The sequence below is a fragment of the Diadema antillarum genome, unplaced genomic scaffold, assembly GCF_040938485.1.
Source record: "Diadema antillarum isolate AM-2024a unplaced genomic scaffold, OU_Dant_1.0 seq00000802_RagTag, whole genome shotgun sequence".
Classification (NCBI taxonomy): Eukaryota; Metazoa; Echinodermata; class Echinoidea; order Diadematoida; family Diadematidae; genus Diadema; species Diadema antillarum.
The window spans coordinates 474660-495626 of NW_027271684.1; the positions used below are offsets into that span (position 1 = coordinate 474660).

The following is a 20967-nucleotide window of genomic DNA, read 5'->3' on the forward strand; positions in this document are numbered from 1 at the left end:
AAAAGCAATCTGTGATCACTGAATACCAAATGGATATTGAAAACCACAAATAGAGGGCGGCGAGAGCGCTCAGTGGAGATACGCCCCAAGAGATCCGGAGTTCGATTCCCGGACAGGGTGCAGCATGTAGGCCTACAATGTCTAGTTAGTGATGACCATGTATTACTGGGATAATACAAAAATATAATGCATAATACCAAATGGATATTGAAAACCACAAACAGAGGGCGGCGAGAGCGCTCAGTGGAGATACGCCCCTAGAGATCCGGAGTTCGATTCCCGTTCCGAGCATTCATCATCGGACAGGGTGCAGCATGTAGGTCTACAATGTCTAGTTAGTGATGACCATGTATTACTGGGATAATACAAAAATATAATGGTCACACAAGGAACTTCGAGATCATCATCAGTGATACAAGTAACAGCAGAGGTTATATGAAATGTAACATCACTATTATAAGTAGCATATTTCTAACAGCTTCATTTCTACTACCTACTTATCACTACTACCACTACCACAGCTCTTACTACTATCATAACAATTATCACTTTCATTATCATCATCACCGTCTTCTTCTTATTATCATTATTATTATTCCTCTTCTTCTTTCATTTTCATCATTATTTCACGCGAGAAAAATCAGTGATTACCTGGCAAATGCACTAAAATAACTGCTTAGAGATGACCCTAAAAGTTTGGCAGCAAAGCTTGTCCGAGGTTCAATCTAATTCTAAGAAAAGTGGCGGGATCTTTGGAAGTGAGCTGCTGTGGGTCTATATTCCATTGCAGTATAAACACTTCCAGTCATCGAGTTGTACAGGCTTACAGGAAGTATAAATCAAGAGAAAGACACAGGACTTGTGTTCAAGATTATGGCATAATTAATGAAAACATGAGACCCAGTAGGTCTAGCGTTCAAATGAGTATCGCAAGTTTGCCTTCCATGCATTCTTATACAAGCATCAGTGTACTACAATGTTGTATAAATTAGTTCTTTCACTTCTGGGTCTAAAGAAGTTTTTAACGATCCCTTAATTTCAGGGTTTGGGGGATACCTGTGTGCCCCCCCCCCCTCAAAAAAAAAAAAAACAACAACAACAACAGACCATACACAGCGGACAATGGACGATGAATGATCACAATACAGTGTAGCTCGTTTGAGCCTTTAGCTAAGATGAGCTAAGATCTTACACTACTTTTCACTGACGAAAGACTACAAAGAGACCGAATCAATGTTTATGATCTGTTTCACCTTGCATTACATTTATTGTAATTCACAGCATAATGGGCAATGACAATGAAAAACACAAAATATGTGGTCTACAGGAATACATGTTTTTCTCATAATGCCCCCTATGGCCATTGATTATCTCTTAGCTTTACACAGAACAAGGCTTATTGCATTTGAAGTTCTTTTAATCATTTAGGCTAATGGTAGTACATGTACAGTCAAATGGACTTGTGAAAAAATATATACTATGGTCTCACATTGTACATTAATTTTCTAATTGTATGGTTATTATACGCATCACACCACCACCAAATCCACCACAGCACAAAGAAAACACATACACCGTATGTATCATTCTAACATACACATTTGATAAAGTTATTGATTTACACATCATTATAGTGTCTGCATCTCTGTAATGTTAACTTTAATCCTTAAAAATAATAATAACAACAACACAAACACACACACACACCCTGAGACACAATACAGTGTAATGGAAACACAATGCAGTGAAACATGGTCATACACACATCTGACATGGAAACAAAGTCGTGAGAATGGCCATATACACGTCTGACATGCACCTGACTGTAATTCTACTAAAAGCCAGCTGTTGAAGAAAACAAGATGTTTTTCTTGTGTGTGTTTTGTTTTTGCTGGCCAGATATCACGGAAGAAGCAATCCTCAACTCCATTCAGCATTCCTCAATACCTAGACATAATTCCAAAACACATGAACTGACCCAGAAAAATAAACACTTAAAAAAAAAAAAGCCTACTGAGAAGCTTTCACATACCTGGTATGAGGCTATTACTGTCCCCACAGGTAGATATATTCCTATTACTGTCCCTATATAGACTATTACTGTCCCTATATAGATATCCTCCCTCGCCGGCTTTCAGCATGATGGTATTCCCCTTCGTACCCCCCCCCCCCCCCCCCATTCTTGCACACAAGAAATACGGAGAGATCCCTTCAATGTTGCAGAATAGGACCCTGACATCCTCACTTCATCACAAAATTAATCAAATCAGGATTTATTTTTCTTTCGGTGTTCATGTCATCCTTCAGTCCGTCAACAATATACAGTAACAGTCCCTCTACAGGGGCCCGATACAGCCACGATGAAACAGCATGAATTTTAATTTGATACTCCAATTGATATACTTTTAACTAAAACTCATAAAATCTCTTGCGGGTGACTGCCATCACTTTGATATGAAGCATGCCGTATATATTTGTCAGCATTTGTTTAATATATCGAAATGCACTTGATGGAAGAACTGGTATTAGAAACCATCCTGTTGAATTCATTAAAATGATCAAATTTGTTGATTTTGAGTTGCATACAAATCAAATGCCAGCAATTCACATTTGAATTAGGAAGATTTTTATCGAGAAAAAAAAAAAATACTGTTCAAAAAAGAATGCATTCTAAATGTTCATTGTGCTCTGTCCCACAAAAGACAACCCCTGATTTATACCATTCATTTGTTTCACTTCATGTAAACATTTGCTTGTCTAACACAAATTCTACTTGTAAAGGCAAGTTTGTTTCAGTAAAAATGTCCTGTGCTTGGGTCCATGCTTTTAAGCCAACTCTAAAATAATATTGATACTTGTCTCCATAAACCCACACGAGTATTGAACATATAATGAAGGATAGGGTTATTTAGCGTTGTGGGCGGCCATAACAGGCGGAAAGAAATCACAGAACTGTACAGGTAATTGCACCGGCTCTGTTCAGAAAATTCCTCACACTTGAACTATTCTTGTTTCACTTTTACAATACCTAGTATCATGACTCAGGAACTGTTTTGGTGTACATTCTAAGAAGCAGTTTGCTCACACATACACTGTACACATACACGCCATATAGAATGATATGAACATTCACTGTCTTTTAAAGACTGAAGTTGATACTTTTCCATTACATCTATAATGCCACACTTTGGGACGGAAAGTCTCTCTGAAGAACAGCTGATGTATGCATAAAATTTCATATGTAGATATGTACACAACCGTCTAAGATAATGCAGTTACTAATGTGTCATTTGGGATCTCAGTCATTTCTCTCAGTTTGTCCAAAAGAGAAAAAACATTTACACAAAACCATTCTACACTTGAAAGTTTGAATTGAGAATTAACCCACTGAGGATGAGCTGGTTTTGCTATAACACACATTTTTCACAGACACCTGCCCGAGTATTCTTGGGACTAGCCTTCAACAGGTTAAGCTTTCAAATCTATTTCATTTATCATGAAATAACCTAGAAATCATGGTTTCAACAGTTTATACCTTTTTCTAGGTTTCGAATGAGCATTTTCAAACTTCACAGAAACCTGAGAGGGTTTTTTTTTTGCACAGCGTGCTAACTGTGGATGGAATAAGAATTCATAACTTTCAATTCAATTCAATCATAGTTTATTTCCAATCATCGAAAATCAAAAAAACATAGTACAAAGTATACATGTGATGAAATAATGTTGTTCAATGTTGTGAACTTCATTCACATCAGCTGGTCTTGTAGGGTAAATACCATTTGCTAAACAGAGCTAGTCACAAGGGGCACGTCATCAGGGGTTTGCATCATTTCATTGTTTTCCAGTGTACAATGGAACCTCACGATAAGAAGGTCAGATATAACAAAAAATTTTACAAGGTGAATTTTCTGCTCTAAAATACTTTTGTAATGTATTTCTTTGGTTTTGTACCTGACATAGTGAGAAACCTTATACAACAAGGTAATTGTCATGTCTTTTAGGACCTTGTAATTCCGAGGTTCCACTGCAATGGATGGACAAGTTCAGGGATATGCAAAATTGAAACGCTCTTGTATGGAAATGTCTTGTGACCCTGTCGCATGAACTAAAGGACTTCATATTATGTCCTACAGACAGAGAAAGTGTTCTGCTTCTCATCTGACTGCATGGGATGATGACACACATCTCTGTTCAGAAGGGCTCATATAGCTTCAAACCTTCTTATCCTGATTGCAAAAAAGCACTGGGTATTGTGAGCCACCTTACTGCCTTACAGATTGGATGGACACTTTTCTCATTTTGTCACAAGGGGGCACACTTGCACATAATCCCCTGTGAAGAAGGGAAAATCCAGACACACACATAATAGCTGTGTGGTCCTGCCATTCCCTGAAGTGCCCTATAAGGGACAGATGGAAGCTCATATGGACCATCATTTTTCTAGTATCCTCAAATGCCACACCAAATCTTTATCCTTGGGCATGAAGATTGAGTTCTATTTGTTCGGAATGGAATGTCTTCTAGCAAAACTTTTCTTTTGAATTTTTGATGCCATTTTGCAAACAAAGTGTGTATACCACGTGAAGGGGGCAATGCACGCTGCATGAACGATGCCATAATCCACTAACTGCAGTATGGAACATTGGAGCTTAAAACCTAGATGTATTGGGAAAGCAGGATGATGGTAAAGACATTGTGGGTTCTTTTCTATGGTGTCAGCATTGGTATATCACACCAAGAGGATGAGTGTGAAACACCCCATCAAAGATCAATGGCATTCATACATGATACAAGTGTTCCATGGTCACAGCACAGCTTCCTACTCTCAGTGTGCAGACACTACAATGTGTACCTAAAACTATGTTGACAAGGAAAGACATATGTAGGACTCACAGAGATCACTGAATAACCTTCTCCATTGATATGGTGTTGTGCTTCTTTGTGGCTGCTGCTCTTGTTTCATGTTTTATCTTTATCATACTCTGAAAGCGCAAATTTTCACAGGGTGCTGGCAAGAAAATAAAAACATGCAAACATTTTTGCTTGCAACATGAAAGATTATTTCATTATCTGTGATTTCAAGGTAGGTATATTTTGTGGTATAACTGTTGTTATTTGTAGTTTTCTTCACGTTCACTGGTCCTGTAGTGGGAGTGAATTTACTGTTGTAATGCGGACCAGTCACCTTTACTGTAGTATGTGCTGACAAAACCCTTTGCCGCCATGGCAGCAGTGAGCTGTTTAGAGTCCTTGCTCAATTGTCATGACCGTCCGCGAAATTCATTATTGAAAAAAAAAAAATCACCTGTAAATTACCACTCTTACAGGACATTCATTTATACAGACATACATACCCAAATATATGTGACAAAAATCACCACCTAAATTTGCACATGCATGAAACACATTACATATTTCTTTGAAAAGATATATAGCAGAGGGAGTTTTGTCATATTTGTCAAGTTGATTAAACTAACATTGTTTATCATTTTCAGTGGGTCTAGTCTTGCACACGCTTTGCTATATAGTAGGCCCCAATGCAGGGCTTACTATTAGGGTATGCAACAACAGATCACAATGTTGTGTACCATATCATGGTAGTCCTGCACATAATAACGCATGAGGAAAAAAACTGTAACAAACCAAACTTTGTTGGAACTTTTCAAATTAACGCTTCCAGTTACATTTTAAGGTTATGCAGTTGTCTGCATGAGATTACAGACGACAACAAGCAAACTCATGATAGATTAGAAAATAAATCATATAACAATCAGCACTACTCTGCATTAACTTGATGGACAGGATATAATTATTCTTTTATACATCATTTTAAAATATGACACTTTATAAAGATTTTGTGGCAGTCAACAGAAGACTCATGAGCTGTAATCACAATCTTATCCAACTCACGTATGTGACTGTGATTGATTTCACTGTTTTAAGAAGACATGTGAAACTTAAAAATAAAGTATGCTCTAATTTTACATCCCATTCTACTGAAATTTTTACTTTTATGTTTTGTTTTACTTTATATACCACTGTCAAGCTGCATGTAGAATAGAGTTTCATTTACAATATAAACTCATTTGATAACTTTGAGCCTGCCCTGGATATGTCACAAAACCTACTTCAGGTTTGTGCATTGTATATACCTTGGTAAAATGTCACCTGAAATTTTTAAAACACACATACACATAATACATTAAAAATACAAAGTCTCATTTGTGCCTGTACTGCATCACAAGTGTTTTGACTTTATCCTAGTAGTATTGATGGTATCCACTACCTATCATAGCTCTAAATACTTCCCTGCTACTAGAGAGGGCGGTTCCTCAATGTCCCGTTTGCTCTTGACTAACCTCAGTTCGCGCTGGGCAGCAGTAGGTACATTGCCAGGACCAGCTAATTCTGATTGGGAAAAAGTAAGACAGATATTCACATTTGATTTGTAGTAGTAAACCAACAAACAGACAAACAGATGGTGGATGAGGGGGGGGGGGGGTGGTGGCAAGGAGTGATAGTGATAGAAAGTGAGAAAAAATTAATATATAATCGATGCATAAATACACATATCTAATATCCTGACTCATGCCAACAGTTGTCAATTTGTATTACTCTTAAAAAAAAGAAAAACAAACAAACAAACAAACAAAAATGCAGCTTGTAGTACTCAAATCTTATATCAGTAAATCTCATATTTGCATAGTGCTGCAAGCCTGGCTTTGAGGTAGATTTTTCCCCCTTTTGAAATTCACTTTCTTTTTACCATGAAACAGGGCAGTATAGAAGAACAAGTTTGAAACTGGTTCTTGTAAGTGAACATTTTATAAACTCAGATGCAATCAGAACTATTCTTGGTATTCAACCCCATTATTTGCCATCTGTATTTAACACACACAAAAAAAGCAGCACATATAAAGATGCGATTCTATTATTTCACATTGTGTTCAAGTTATTTTGAATACATTAACTAAAATCAAACAGACATAAAGGAAGTTTCAGCAAAATCAGACATTACATAAAAATATTATTTGATTTTAAGTTTCCACAAGTATTTACCGAGTAATAATACTGGCTGAAACCAGACGCAAATTAGCTGGTGTCCAATGTCATTGACTCATAAATTCTCTCATTGGTTGGTGAACAAAAAAATTTAAACACACACACACACACACACACACACACAAACATGTTCTTGCAACTAATCGCCTGTTCAATTAGGTCATCATCACTGAGCTACAATGTATTAGACTATGTCAAAAAAGTTATGTGATAGAATGATACATGCTTTTCTACTAGGTGTTGATTTCCCACATTTGATCCTTGATAGTTCACAAACTATATATTAGATAACATTGACATTGATATGAGCAAGAGCTGAATAGTGTACAATTCTGCTGGAGGTAATTTAAAAATGATAGCATAAATCATTTCATTAAATTCAAGATTTATTTTTCTTCTTCCATGTTAGCAACCACAATCAACAAGATGATTACTCTGTCACTTTTCATAGAGAGGTTGGCAGTCCACTTTGCAGAAATTTTTCCATAATTAGCTTTGACGATAATTGGCAATATTGCAAATAAGGGACTCAATTTCAATAAACTTGAAAAAAAAAAGATTTTGCTCTGTTTTCAACCCTCCGTACAAAATTTTAATATTGCACAGGAGTCAATTGGTGTGTATGGGAGTGTATGGTTAACACCCCGACAATGATCCTGAACAATGGCCAGGGCCCTGTTTTATCAAGATAAAGTTAGCGTTAATTGTGAAATCAACGCTAACTTTATCAAACTTGAAGTCTGCTATAACTTTAAATCAACTGTAAGTTTCCGTTGATTTGGGAGGAAGTTGGAGTTGATTTCAACTCTGGGTCTCTTGACAAAACGGACTTGAAGTTTATTTGGAAGTTAAAGGACAAGTTCACCTTCATAAACATAAGGATTGGGAAAATGTAGCAATAATAGTAGAACACATCATTGAAAGTTTGAGGAAAATCGGACAATCCGTTCAAAAGTTATGAATTTTTGAAGTTTTTGTGCAGTAACCGCTGGATGAGAAGACTACTGCAGTGTACGCTGTCACATGCATACAACAATATAAGGAAAATATAAAGAGAATTTCACAAAATTTCATCTTTTGAAAAAAGTACACATTCCCTTGACTCGTTACCGACATATGTCATGGGTAATATTATTCCCCCTACCTTTAGAAAGAGGCAAGTCAAATGCTCTTTTATTATGCGAAAAAAATGAAAATATGTTGAATTTTCTTTACATTTTCTTTATACTGTTGTACTCATATGACATCACAAGCTGTAGTAGTCTCCTCGTCCAGCAGTTCCAACACAAAAATTTTAAAAATTCATGACTTTTGCATCGATTGTCCAATTTTCCTCAAACTTTTACTGATGTGTTCTACTAATATTGCTGCATTTTCTCAATCCTTATGTTTATGAAAGTGAACTTGTCCTTTAATCATAGATTAAGTGGACTTAAGAGTTGATCTAAGAGGTTAATCATAGATGATCTTGACTTAACGTTAAATTTAACTTTTGATAAAATGGGGCCCGGGACTGGAATACTCTATTTCATATTCATGAGAAATTCCACTATCACAGCTAGTCTTTATTCATCCTGAAATGTAGTGTATGCAAGCACATGAAAACATGAGCTTATTTTTTCCATGTCCATGCATTTTACCCTTTACCGTGAATTCAGACTAGCAGTGCCCAGGGCAATCCATCATGAATCATTAATAAAGCATTCATGTGCTTTGGAGCAAGACTCTGGAAGCCTAGTCAGCAGAGCTCTGAAAAGATGTATTCGTGGTATTCACGTCTATTGTTCAGGGTCATTGTAAACATACACTCACATAAACATCATTGGTTCTTGCGTAAAGTTCAATTTGTACAGAGGGTTCAAATTTGACCAAAATCTGGAACTTAACTTTAAAATTAATCATGGATTTAACAAAACTGATTCAAGCTCTCATATTCAAATCACCTCCAACTAAATTGTTACACTATTCAGCTATTACTCATAATCAATGATAGTGTCATCTGATGTATAGTTTTCATCTATTAAGGATCAAAAGTGGGAAATGCTTTTTGTAACATCTAGTACTTCAGTTCATGTCACAAATAGGAAATACAGTAAGATATGCATGGTGGTCTATTGAAGATTTGTTAGGCCATGATGCTAGCACCTGGTCTAGTTTGCATGTGTGGCTGCTTGCAGTATGACAATCACATGAAATAGGCAACATTTTATTAATTCCATATGCTTTTTTTTTTGGGGGGGGGGGTGTTTTGACAAAGCCTTGGAAAGCCTTGGCCATTCTGTTTATCTGATTTTACTGTATTTAATCAGCCAACTTGAACATAGTAAACTGCACTTCAAATACAATAACAACATAAAAGCAGAAGTAAGATACACAAAATAAGTGTCACAAATATACAGCCAGCATACCTTGAGCGCTTAGTAGAGTCTGCTTCAAAACTGCCTGCATCGTGGACAGAGCCTTCTCACATGCCAGCTGAACAGTAAACAATTCCAATGCACAAAAATACTTTTGAAATTCATGTAATAATTCTCCAATTTTCAAGTGGTCACTGTAATCTCCTTCTCTTGAAAAGATTTTTCTTTTCTTTGCCATTGAAAGGATTTCCCCTTTTTTTTCAAACTTCAGAGGATCAAAAAGTGGTTTGGAGTTCTCCATCAATTTCAGATAAAATGTGATCAACCACTCAAATACATTCTTGATAAATATTATCTATTATATTCCACATACTAAGAATGTTGCAATAGGATTGGTCCAGAGCTGATCACGTGATGAAGCGTAATTTTGCCCATCACATCACCTGAGAAGAAAAGTTCGTTACACTCTATGTTGATAGGCCCTTTTGTTTCGCTGATCTCCACACAGTCCACACAGTCCTAACGCAAGACGAGTACGCGCGAAACAAAAGTGCGTTGCACTGTGGACTATCATGTGACCTAGGTCACTTGATAGTACACAGTGCAACGCACTTTTACTTAGGTGCCGCAGCTGTGCGCGATCAGCTACGCGCATCGCCCATGGTCTCTAAAGTAGTGCCGCGTACCGTACATAGACGTAGGTACGTATTAGAAACGTAGCACATAGGGCCTACGTACTAGTAATTTGTTTAGCATCGCGTCGATCGTAGCTCAATCAACAAAATGGCCGCAGAAATCCCCAGATTTGACCTGCTTAGCGAAGCTGAAATTGATGACTTGCTGCAGGACAGTGAAAGCAAGAATACGAAACGACAGTTGAAGTTTAGTCTCGGAATATTTAAGGATTTTTGTGGTGCTCTAGGGGACGTTGATTTCGACCAGCTCGCGGGCATCGACTTGAAAACGTTGGATCAGCTTCTTGGAAAGTTCTACGCGGGTGTGAAATCGCGTAGTGGCGAGTCATACCGGAAAAAATCCATGCAGGCCTTGCGGTATAGTTTGCAGAAGTATTTTCTGAATTTGCGAGACATCGACATTATCAAGGACACCAATTTTGCGAAATCGGGTCGTGTGTTTAAAACTGTTCTTCGGAAGCTCAAAGTGGAAGGAAAAGCTAGCGAAAAACATCACAAAACTGTTAGTGAAACCGACATGAACAAAATTCAAAACAGTCTGGACTTGGACACTCCGCGTGGATTACAGCGTAAAGTATTTGTGGATATTATGACCCATTTTGCTAACCGAGGAGAAGAAAATTTGCATGATATGAAGGCTGATGACTTTATTCTTAGTGAACAAAATGGTCACCGTTATTTTCGCATCGTCGACAAAGCTACAAAGAATCACCCTGACGACGACTCGAACAGCCAAGGAGGACGTATGTTCGAAATACCTGGGAGTAGTAGGTGCCCTGTGGAAACACTCCTGAAATACAAATCTAAACTAAATCCCAACTCGCCATTTCTTTGGCAAAAACCAAAAGGAGCTGGACGATATGGAGATGGACCTTGGTATGACAACATTCGAGTTGGAATTCACACTCTTGGAAGTATGATGAAGACGATTAGCAGGGAAGCAGGATGCTCGACTGACTACACTAATCACTGTCTAAGAGCAACATCCATTACCACTCTTGATCATGCCGGTTTTCCTTCAAGGGACATTATGACTGTTTCAGGGCATAGATCTGAAACAAGCATCAAACATTACGCGCAAACGAGCGACCAACAAAAAATGAAAATGAGTGAAACAATATCTAATGCACTTGGACATGCACAACAAGAACCAGGTCCATCTCATCACGGCCAGCAAGACCAGCGATGCACACAAAACCAAACACAACAAACTGCTGAAGTTAGTAATAATAGTGGTAATATTGGTGATGATATTGATGACTTTTTGGATATTTCAAACAGTCAAGTGGAACGTTTGCTAGCTGCAGTGGATAACACAGAATTGTTCGTTGCTCAGCCTCCGGTTGAGAACAGAAATGTGCAAGTTCAGAACCAGAACAGAAATGCGACATTTCAGTTTAACAACTGCGTTGTGAACATTTACAACTAGCGTTAGAATTCTAACGACCACGTTGGACATCGTTTTAGCAACAACATGATCGGTAAGTAAACTAGAGAACACATGTAAGATAATATTACGTAGATTCTAGATCCTTGTCGTATTGCTAGGTTACGTCGTTTATAGCCTACATACACAAGCCGAAAACCACGTATGAATACCACACTCTCAGCCGAATCACGGACCGTATCGCAGAGCGGATTAATATTAACAGTTGCTACAGTGTATCTCTCGTGTGTATCGCCAAGCGTACGCTCTTTTCAGAGCGATTTGCGCTCTCCGTGATTGGTTGCCGCCGGTACAGTGTATTCTGTACTTTATACCCCTAGCTAGCCCTAAGGATGAAAGACAGCTACGGTTTCAGATGTAACGTTAGATTCTGGAATGAAATGGGAATATCTAGGACCCTAGATGTGGAATATAAAGCAAATAATCAACTTTTAGTGTCAGGCAATGAGACAAACTATCACTTCCTCGGCGATCTGAATGTGTACGCTATCTTTCCTCAGCTGCGCTTCGGAAAGATAGCTACATCCAGATCGCCTCGGAAGTGATAGTTTGTCCCATCACCTTCACCAACGTTGATTATTTGCTTACTATCACATGTCAATAACAGGACTTCATTATGACTGCCTATCCATATCAGTTAGTTACACACCTTGACTGGGAAAGTAATGGAGGGGGGGGGGGGGAAATGGTTTGTGTCACTCTTGAGCTTCAATCAAAACTTACATTCATTGTCTGGCAATGCAAAAGGAATTTAAACTTTTGTAGAAATAAAAGCTATGGACACATGAAACTTTGAGCTAAATTTGACAAATACAGGAACACACATTTTGGTACAAATATGTAGGTCACTAAATATGGCAAAGTTTGATCTTTACAGGAATTGTACCAATCTCATGGTTCTTGAGAGGAAATATTATTGTATTATCTCCAAAAGATACAATGATGCTCTTATGAAAACGTAACAACAGGGTTAGTCATTAACTTGAAAGCTACACAATTTTTTTAATGAAACAAACTTCTCCCTGAAATAATTTCAATTTCAATTAGGCTGTACTGTTAATTCATTTTCAATTTGAGTGACTTTGAAAAGAAATAACTTTTCAACAAAGTATTGACACTGAGAAACTGAGGAGATCATTTGTCATATTGGAAAATCAACACAGTAAAATGTTTGCTGGAAAATCCTTCTGAATGGTTCATTCAATGCAAATTTGCTGAAAATTGTACATCAAGTATAAACACAGTAGCCCAAAGTGTGAGCAAGAACTTCAACTAACCAAGAGATTATCTGGATGCTTGTGAGTCCATACTAGCATAAGGGCTGAGAAAAGGTCACCAGTCCCTGTGAATGTACAGTTGAGGCGAGAAAATTCAAGCCGGCACACAGTCTTTTCATTGCCTGTTGACAAAAGCAACAATAAACAAGAATGCCATACAAGTATACAAGTATACACAGGCACATACCTATCATCCACTTCTCCTGAGCATGAATATGTTTCACACCCATTCTTGGCATTAAACTAGGTGAATTTGGGTAAAATGGTGTACATACACTATAACCACAGTATAATTCTGACCCTACATGTGAATATTTATCAAACCATAAAACTGGGGTGGACATTGACAGCAATTTTTTTGTTCCATGTACATCCAGGACATCCCCTAATTGTGTTGAACACCTTTGCCTTCTCATTGTAACTGATATCACTTCTGCAAGTTTGGGATGGCTATTGGTTCCAAAGATCATGGACAGAAGGAGCTACACAAACAGGTTCACCTTTGCATGTATGCACGTTTGTGGCCCCTGGACCTTGTCTAAATAATTAAATTGAGTAAATCAGGCAATACACCCACATTCCAAAGCATAAGCACTAACCAAAGAGTGACCAGCATGTCTGTCTAATCCTGTGAAGACAGCTAAAGCCCAATTCGACCTGGCAGCAAATCCTACCATTACTGTGGCGTCCCATGCATGCATACAAAATTGTACATGATATGTGAATGCATGATATATTGGGACCAGCTTGTGCCTGGAGTAATACACACATAAATTATGTCATGCATTAAGCATACCTAGGGTATACATGTGCATTTGGACAACACAGTAATGGCAGATTTCCTGCCAGGTCGGATTGGTCTATTTACTCCCATAGACCTAACAACAGGTACATAGGACACAGTCCTTATAGGGTCCTTCAATTTTACTCACTAACCTGGGACAATTAAAATTTTTAGTTGGACAAGTAGTTTGAATAGGTTCTTGCCTTCTACATGCATACACCATTGCTCAAATGCCCACATCCAGACAAGTGAAAGAAATATCTTTTAAATGCCATGTAATGGAATGCATTGCTGCATTTCATTTTTACCCAGTATTTCAAATTATAGATTCAATATCACTCCTTAATAATAATACTTCAAGAAATTTCCACCAGAGGCTGAGATGAATTGATTTGACAGTAACAGCAATAATGAAAAAAAAAAAAGAATCTTGGCTTGGTTGATATGATTCATAAGTCAAAATCATAATCAGAAGTCACAATGCATATGTTTGTAGAAGTGTATATTCTTTTCATTTCATTTTTACTTTCTGCATAAACAAAAAGATCAATATGATGTTACTGGGGCAAGTATGCATCTAGTCTCATGAACGTACGTATAAATACAGTGCTTTATGGAACACTCACTAACCTTTGACAGTTGACCCAAGGGTAACAAGCTTGTCTTCTTTGCCAGCCTCAAAGCTGCTCAGGATGACAGTCTTAATGCCCTTGTCATGGAGGATGCCTATGGCACGGAGAGCCGACTCCTCATCATTGATGGTTACACCTGAGAGCAACCTGGCATGACAAAGGTTGTCCACAATGTGTCAGCTCTCTCTGGAATACCTCAAACAGTTTTTGCATTTTCATTCCATGTTTAAGTTGAATTTAATCAAGATTAAAACTCTACAAACATGATAGAAATTTCGCTAACAGTTTGACATTAAATATGAAATCTTGCGTTTCACATATATGTCAAAGGCATAAAATTCATGCTAATTATATAAGGATAGAGTCATTGCCTAAAAACATTTTCACCTGGCTTTCTATTTTAAGTGCAAAGAAAAAGACAAAATTATATATAAATCCATTTCAGCCAAATGATATGAGGGTATTAAAGTTGGAAATGAGGCCCATTGTGGGGCAAATACATTGAATGAGAGGGGACCAATGCCCTACTGCTCTGTACTTACTCTGCTTCAAACTGGTTGGGGGTGATTATGTCCGCAAGTGGGAGGAGCTGGTCTCTGTAGATGGGCATCAGCTCCTTGGGCACATAGAAGTGACCATTGTCCCCAAGAACAGGGTCACAGACGTAGATGATGTCTGGGTTGGCTTCCCTGAGCTCCTTGACCACCCGTATGACCTCATGGAGGAAAGACTCTGACCCTACATAGCCTGGTAGGAGGGGGGGGGGGGGGGAGGATGAAAAAAAAAACCACAAGTTGAAATATCCTTACACGCACATAATCAGACAAGAAATGCACTCTTTTTAATGATGAATTTTCATTAGTATTAAAAACACTATCGTGTACATTGTACTGATAAATGCAACTAACCTGTCAGGAGGTGAGAGTACCGATGAATGTCATTCAGTTTGAGACCATCAAAGAGTGTCCTCAGGTCCGAATCATTCAGGACCTGGCCTTGAAAATGTTTGTATCCTGTGTGACAGCACAGCTGTACTGAGTTGACAGCATCTACCTCATATCCAAGGACCTGGTTGAAGGAAAATAGTACAAGAAGTGATTTCAGCAACTACCCATGGGGATGGAGGAGAGGAACCACAATTGTGGTTTGGTTTGCGAACATCAAACCCGCAGTCCATGCTAACATATGACATTTAGTAATGACGCCAAGCAATACTAGTGACCAATAGATGTTGGGGCCTACCATACAACATTATGTGTAGTATCACTATACTCACAGTGCTTCCAATATATTTGTTATATCATCACAGGTTCAAGGTTACTCTCTGCAATAGAATTCTAGTTGTGTACATACAGGCCTAGAACTCCACATACATAATTATTCATGTTGTATGCCCATCCCCCCAACACAAAAGGACACATATCGGCCTGTCATTAATGTTTGACATCGATCAACAGAGTTTCTTCTATCAATATCTGTTCCTTTTCTGTATCAAAAGGGCATGTATATTGTTTACAACTTGACTATTAATGAATTTACCTTTTAAAAGATAGCACTGAGCTCGTTTTGCTTTAAAAACTTGTATGATGACATACACACAATTATTGTACATAGCAATCAAGGCTGGGCTATCTAGATGTAGACTTTTGGTGGCCCCATTTGGTTGCCCTTCTAGTGTGTAGCAAAAGAGCCCAGCGCATGCTCTATTCATATCTCACGTCCTATCAATATTTGTGTGTTTGCATTGTCCGATGGCGTATGCAGTTGACTGTGCAAAGGGGATACATGTACTGCTTTCTAAAACTGCTTTCTTGCAGGCAGATTACCAACCTGTCTGTCCTTTGTTGAGGGCAAAAAGAATCTCATTTTGGAGCACAGTGCACAGGTTTTCAGAGGAATGCGGGAGGAACAGGTTTAACAACTTGAGGCACTTTACTGGAGAATACAAACATCAAAGGAAAGTGAACTCGAACTACCGTACTTCAGACGGTGCCACATTTGGCTTTGACTGGCAATGTTGTTCAGTAATTGCAGACACTCTTGGTTAAAAAAGCATTTCTCCTGGTGCTACAGTAGTATGTTTTTGCTAACACAGAATAATTATCAGCTACACAATGCTGCAGCATTTCTGTCATATGTAGCTGATATTTTTCTGTATGAAAAACCAAATGATGCCATGATGCTGTAAGCCTGTGATCCAATGAGGTTCAAATTTACAATAAAAATAATGATTTGATACATGTTGAAAAATATTTTAGCTCTACATGCAAATTAACCGAGTTTGGCTCAGCTACAGCTGAACTTTACACATAAAGGCATTATTTACCATTTGCAGATTAAACAAAAACCCAGCTTCATAAGTGCTTCAAAATAGTTTTGAAATGTGAGTTAGGGATAGAAACAACCAGTGTAAAAAAAAAAGTAATCAATATAATCAATGTTAACCTGTTAAATATACAAAATGTGAACAATAGCTATAATAAAATTGTTTGTAGACTAAACCGTCTGCAGTTATGGTTTAGTAAGAAAAATAATGGTATCTCCTTATATTTTAGGCTTTGTTGCAAAATTTTTATATGGTAGGATGTTTTGTGATACAACTGACCTACACATTTGCATCGAATATGATAACTCAAACATTTTTTTTAATCACTGCTCCCAATGGTAAACAGTACCTTAACTCTTAATACTAGTTTGCAGGTTTAGATATGAAATTTCTTTTGTGCAAATTATAAACCCATAATTCAACCATAATGCTGTCCAAAATTTGACCAGCAGCTAGAACTCTACATAATAGACTACATCATGTACCTGGTACACAATGTACCGGTACAAACCTATGCTTAAAGTTTTATGCTCGGTCGACTTTAGCACGGGAGGTTGAACATTGGTGCAGGTTTTAATTATTACTAGTCTATGTCCTTTTAGTTTTGGTAACGCAATGTACTTTATCTTAACTTGAGCAGTATCATAACAAACTATCTTTTTCACATTGTTGTTGTTGTTTTTACACAATGAAACTTAGTTGGTGTCGAGCGTCACTGGCAGTGCACTGTACAAATGTACGAGTAGACATGGTTCTACGTGCAGTAAAAAGTTGCACTATAACCTGTAAGTCCACATTACTCGAGTTGTGCAGAGACCCAAAACGTGCAGCCAGCCCGGCAAGTCTCGACCACAGCACATAGCACACACAGAACAGCATGCACAGCACAGCACATTGTACAGCACAGCCTCAGGCTGCGTTCACATACTATTCGGGTATTCGGGGCTTGTTTTCGAGGGCACGTGAATAGCTTGAATCGAATGATAGGATTTCCTCACACGTACCGGTTCACATAAGAGGGCACTATTTGAAAGTACCGAATAGCTGCGAATAGTATAGCAAAGTGGGAATCGAGCTTGTTCGATTTTCTTGCAGCGTAGGCCTATACTGTCTCTCCTTTATGAAATAATGACAATTTTGGTCTGCATTTGCCCTTTTTAGCAAAAATAAGCATGTAATGTACAATGTAGACTGACATTCTGATGCAGTTTAGAAATTGTTAATAAGATTTGCTGGGATGTAGGAGGAAGAAATCCTCACTGCATGGGTGAGTTGACGGTGCGGGTGATGGTGTACTCGGTGCCAGAATATAGCGAATAGCGAATACCGAATACTTCTAGTGAACGCAGCCTAAGGCTGCGTTCACATAGAAGTATACTATTCGGGTATTCGGGCTCGTTTTTTGAGGGCACGCGAATAGCTTGAATCGAACGATAGGATTTCCTCACACCGGTTCACATAAGAGGGCACTATTCGAAAGTACCGAATACCTGCGAAAAGTATAGCAAAGTGGGAATCGAGCTTGTTCGATTTTCTTGCAGCGTATACCGTCCCTCGTTTATGAAATAATGACAATTTTGGTCTGGATTTGCCCGTTATCAAAAATAAGCATGTAGACTGACATTCTGATGCAGTTTAGAAATTGTTAATAAGATTTGCTGCAATGTAGGACTCTAGGAGGAAGAAATCCTCACTACATGGGATGGTGAGTGGACGGTGCAGGTGATGGTGTATTCGTTGACCGAAAGATCGGTCTGTATCTGTCCGTCGGGGAATGTTCCGCGGAGACTGCGTCTGGCTTCACGGATCCCCTGTCTACGGAGGACAGCGTTAATGGCAAAATACATAAGAGTCCTCCGGACAGACGGATCTTTCTGTCTAGTGTATTCGGTGCTCGAATAGCAAATAGCGAATAGCGAATAGCGAATAGCGAATACCGAATACTTCTATGTGAACGCAGCCTATTGATAGGCCAACGCGTGCATGTCATGATGGCTTATTGTATGGGTCTTTACCTGCATTGGAAAGACGGCAGACTTGTTTCCCACGTAGCCAGATACAACGTGACTCTGGATGGAAATTACCCTGTGGTCAGGAAGTGCCATTTCTTCTGTTTCTTTTTCAACTGCTGAAAACACACAAAATAAACTCCAACGACGAACTTGTGATATATTTCTAGTGTAATGATCTAACAGCTCTCACACAAGTGAAGCACTGATAGCCCACTAACGGTGGGTCGATTGTGGACGATCCAGTCCCCTGCTCCGGCGGCTGTACTCCAGACCAGCAGAGCTCTGCTTGAACTATTTTATTACTGTAGGCTGTAGTCGAAGGGATACCGGTAGGTAACCGCAGCAGCGACCCCATACGGACAAATACGTACCGTAAAGGGCTGTTACTGTGTTACAGCGCCCCGCGACGGGGTTAACCGGTAGGTAGAACCTACCGTGTAGTAGCTAGCTGAAATCGCCTGAATAGGAGAACTGCTCAAGATGGATTGCTGGCGCCTTCAACATTCATTTCAAGAACAACCTGACGATGTAATTCGACACTTGTCCTAAAAGCTCTTTACTTACACGGCAGTAACTGTAACATTCGTCAGAGAATACGTTCGGAAGAGCCTCGACACTCGCTCTGATCTAGAATATCTGTACAAACACGCAGTGTGTCATGTGAAATGTGAACACGCGGTGCATGCCTGCGTTAAAGGGACTGGGGAGGAGTGTTCGGTTGTGCAAAACATGCGAAAGAGAAGGTGTTTTGGGTACAAAATGAAAGGTAGATATGTAACTTAACATGTGTCAAAATATCTTGGAAATCGAAATCTTCTCAAATGTTTTAAAAAGCGAAAAACAAAACATACTTTTCTGGAAAAAGATCCTTCGATACGATGGCGATACGTATTTCAATTGCGGAATACTGCTTGTTGACTGCGGACATCAAGCCAACTTACAGCGAAATCAAGCCAACATGCCGAGTGAGCTGCGGAACTACAGCTGTACTAGTAGTTAGAGCTCGTTAGTTAGAGCAAGTTATATACCTCATAAGTGAGATTCGTATCACTCATTGGTCAAAAGTATATCACGTGACAAGGTGTAGTCCCGTCTATCTTGCCTTAGGGTTTTCATGTAAGTGATAGAAAGGCAAAACCCTCGTGATAGAAAGGCAAACCCCTCGTGATAGAAAGGCAAAACCCTCGTGATAGAATTCGTAAACCCTCCGCGACTTTTGTACACATAACAAGTACACTAGACTTCGCGCGCGGTGTCCGCAACCCCTCCACCGTGGCCCACCCAAGGCAAGGACATTCACTACGCGCATCGTATAAACACATGCAAAATCATCGCACTATTAGCGCACAGCAGGCATACGTTTACGTGGCATGGTGATCGAGCGCTCCTCCGTGATTTGAAGTGAGCTGGATCAAAGATCGTACACTTTGCAATTAGAATTTCTTAGGATCCCGAAGCAGAGACAAATCTCAGCATGTTGAAAATATCGAATTAAAAACACGAGCGACGGGAAACTGGATGTATACTGTAATCTTCTGCCAAGATTTTATGCACGAGCTCGCCGAAGGCCGTGTGACTGTGAGTGAGTACAATGTACCGTGCGTACTGGGTAGTACGAAATGCACGAAAACCATGCCAGCAAGCGCAGGCTGTGGCCTGATTTTAGGGCTAACGTTTAGGCCTAACAGTTAGAATTTACTTCTTATTTGCCTAGCCCTAGAACTTGGTTAAGTCTTAAACGATGAGGTATATAAAACAAATATTAACTGCTCTGTATTCGGATGTACATCATCCTCATGAGCAGTCAATATTTGTATATACTAGCTCTGACGGCTGGCTGTGCCTATGGGCGCGGCGGCGAGCGCTGGCCGCACTTCACTTGCCATAACTCGTATCATACACAGTGTGCAGCTAGTGCTTCAAGCTCGAGAGCTAGCTGTAGCTGTACGATCTTGCATGCTGTGTACGAGTGTATGAGTTCGCGTTGTGTTTTCATTTGATGAGAGCGCTAACCTAAAATCAAAGGACTAGGGATCCTCCGATTCTGACTCACATGTCCTTCTTCCAAGATACTATGAGAGATAGTTCTATCGTCGGAAGACTCGGTAGGCTACGTATCCTAAAAGCCATCAAACTCCATTATAAGATTCTTCATTGAGAAGTACGAGTACCGGAAGCGGGATAGGTGAACGCGGTACAGTACTACGTAGCCCGACCAGACGCCGGGCTATTTATACAGCGACTGGGCTGTGCCTTATGGAACGCCATTAAGGAAACAATACAAAATTCATTTCACTCCAGCCAATATTCATTTCACTCCAGCCAATATTCATTTCACTTTTAACAAATACATTTCACTCACAAACATTGATTTT

General features: G+C 39.0%; 2 protein-coding genes across 2 annotated transcripts; one reads left to right on the forward strand and one right to left on the reverse strand.

The window, feature by feature from the left end:
* Nucleotides 1-3758: 3758 nt before the first annotated feature.
* Nucleotides 3759-19572, reverse strand: LOC139739488 (pyridoxal kinase-like). The gene is made up of 7 exons (XM_071650092.1): nt 18596-19572; nt 15163-15322; nt 14797-15001; nt 14253-14401; nt 12839-12960; nt 9471-9537; nt 3759-6408 (listed from the first exon to the last, which is right to left on the reverse strand). The coding sequence occupies exons 1-7, from the start codon at nt 18683-18685 to the stop codon at nt 6290-6292; spliced, it is 912 nt and encodes a 303-aa protein (XP_071506193.1). The 5' UTR covers nt 18686-19572; the 3' UTR covers nt 3759-6289.
* LOC139739518 (uncharacterized protein KIAA1958-like) lies at nt 10203-11543 on the forward strand. Its single transcript, XM_071650123.1, has one exon. The coding sequence runs from the start codon at nt 10203-10205 to the stop codon at nt 11541-11543; it is 1341 nt and encodes a 446-aa protein (XP_071506224.1).
* Nucleotides 19573-20967: the final 1395 nt, after the last annotated feature.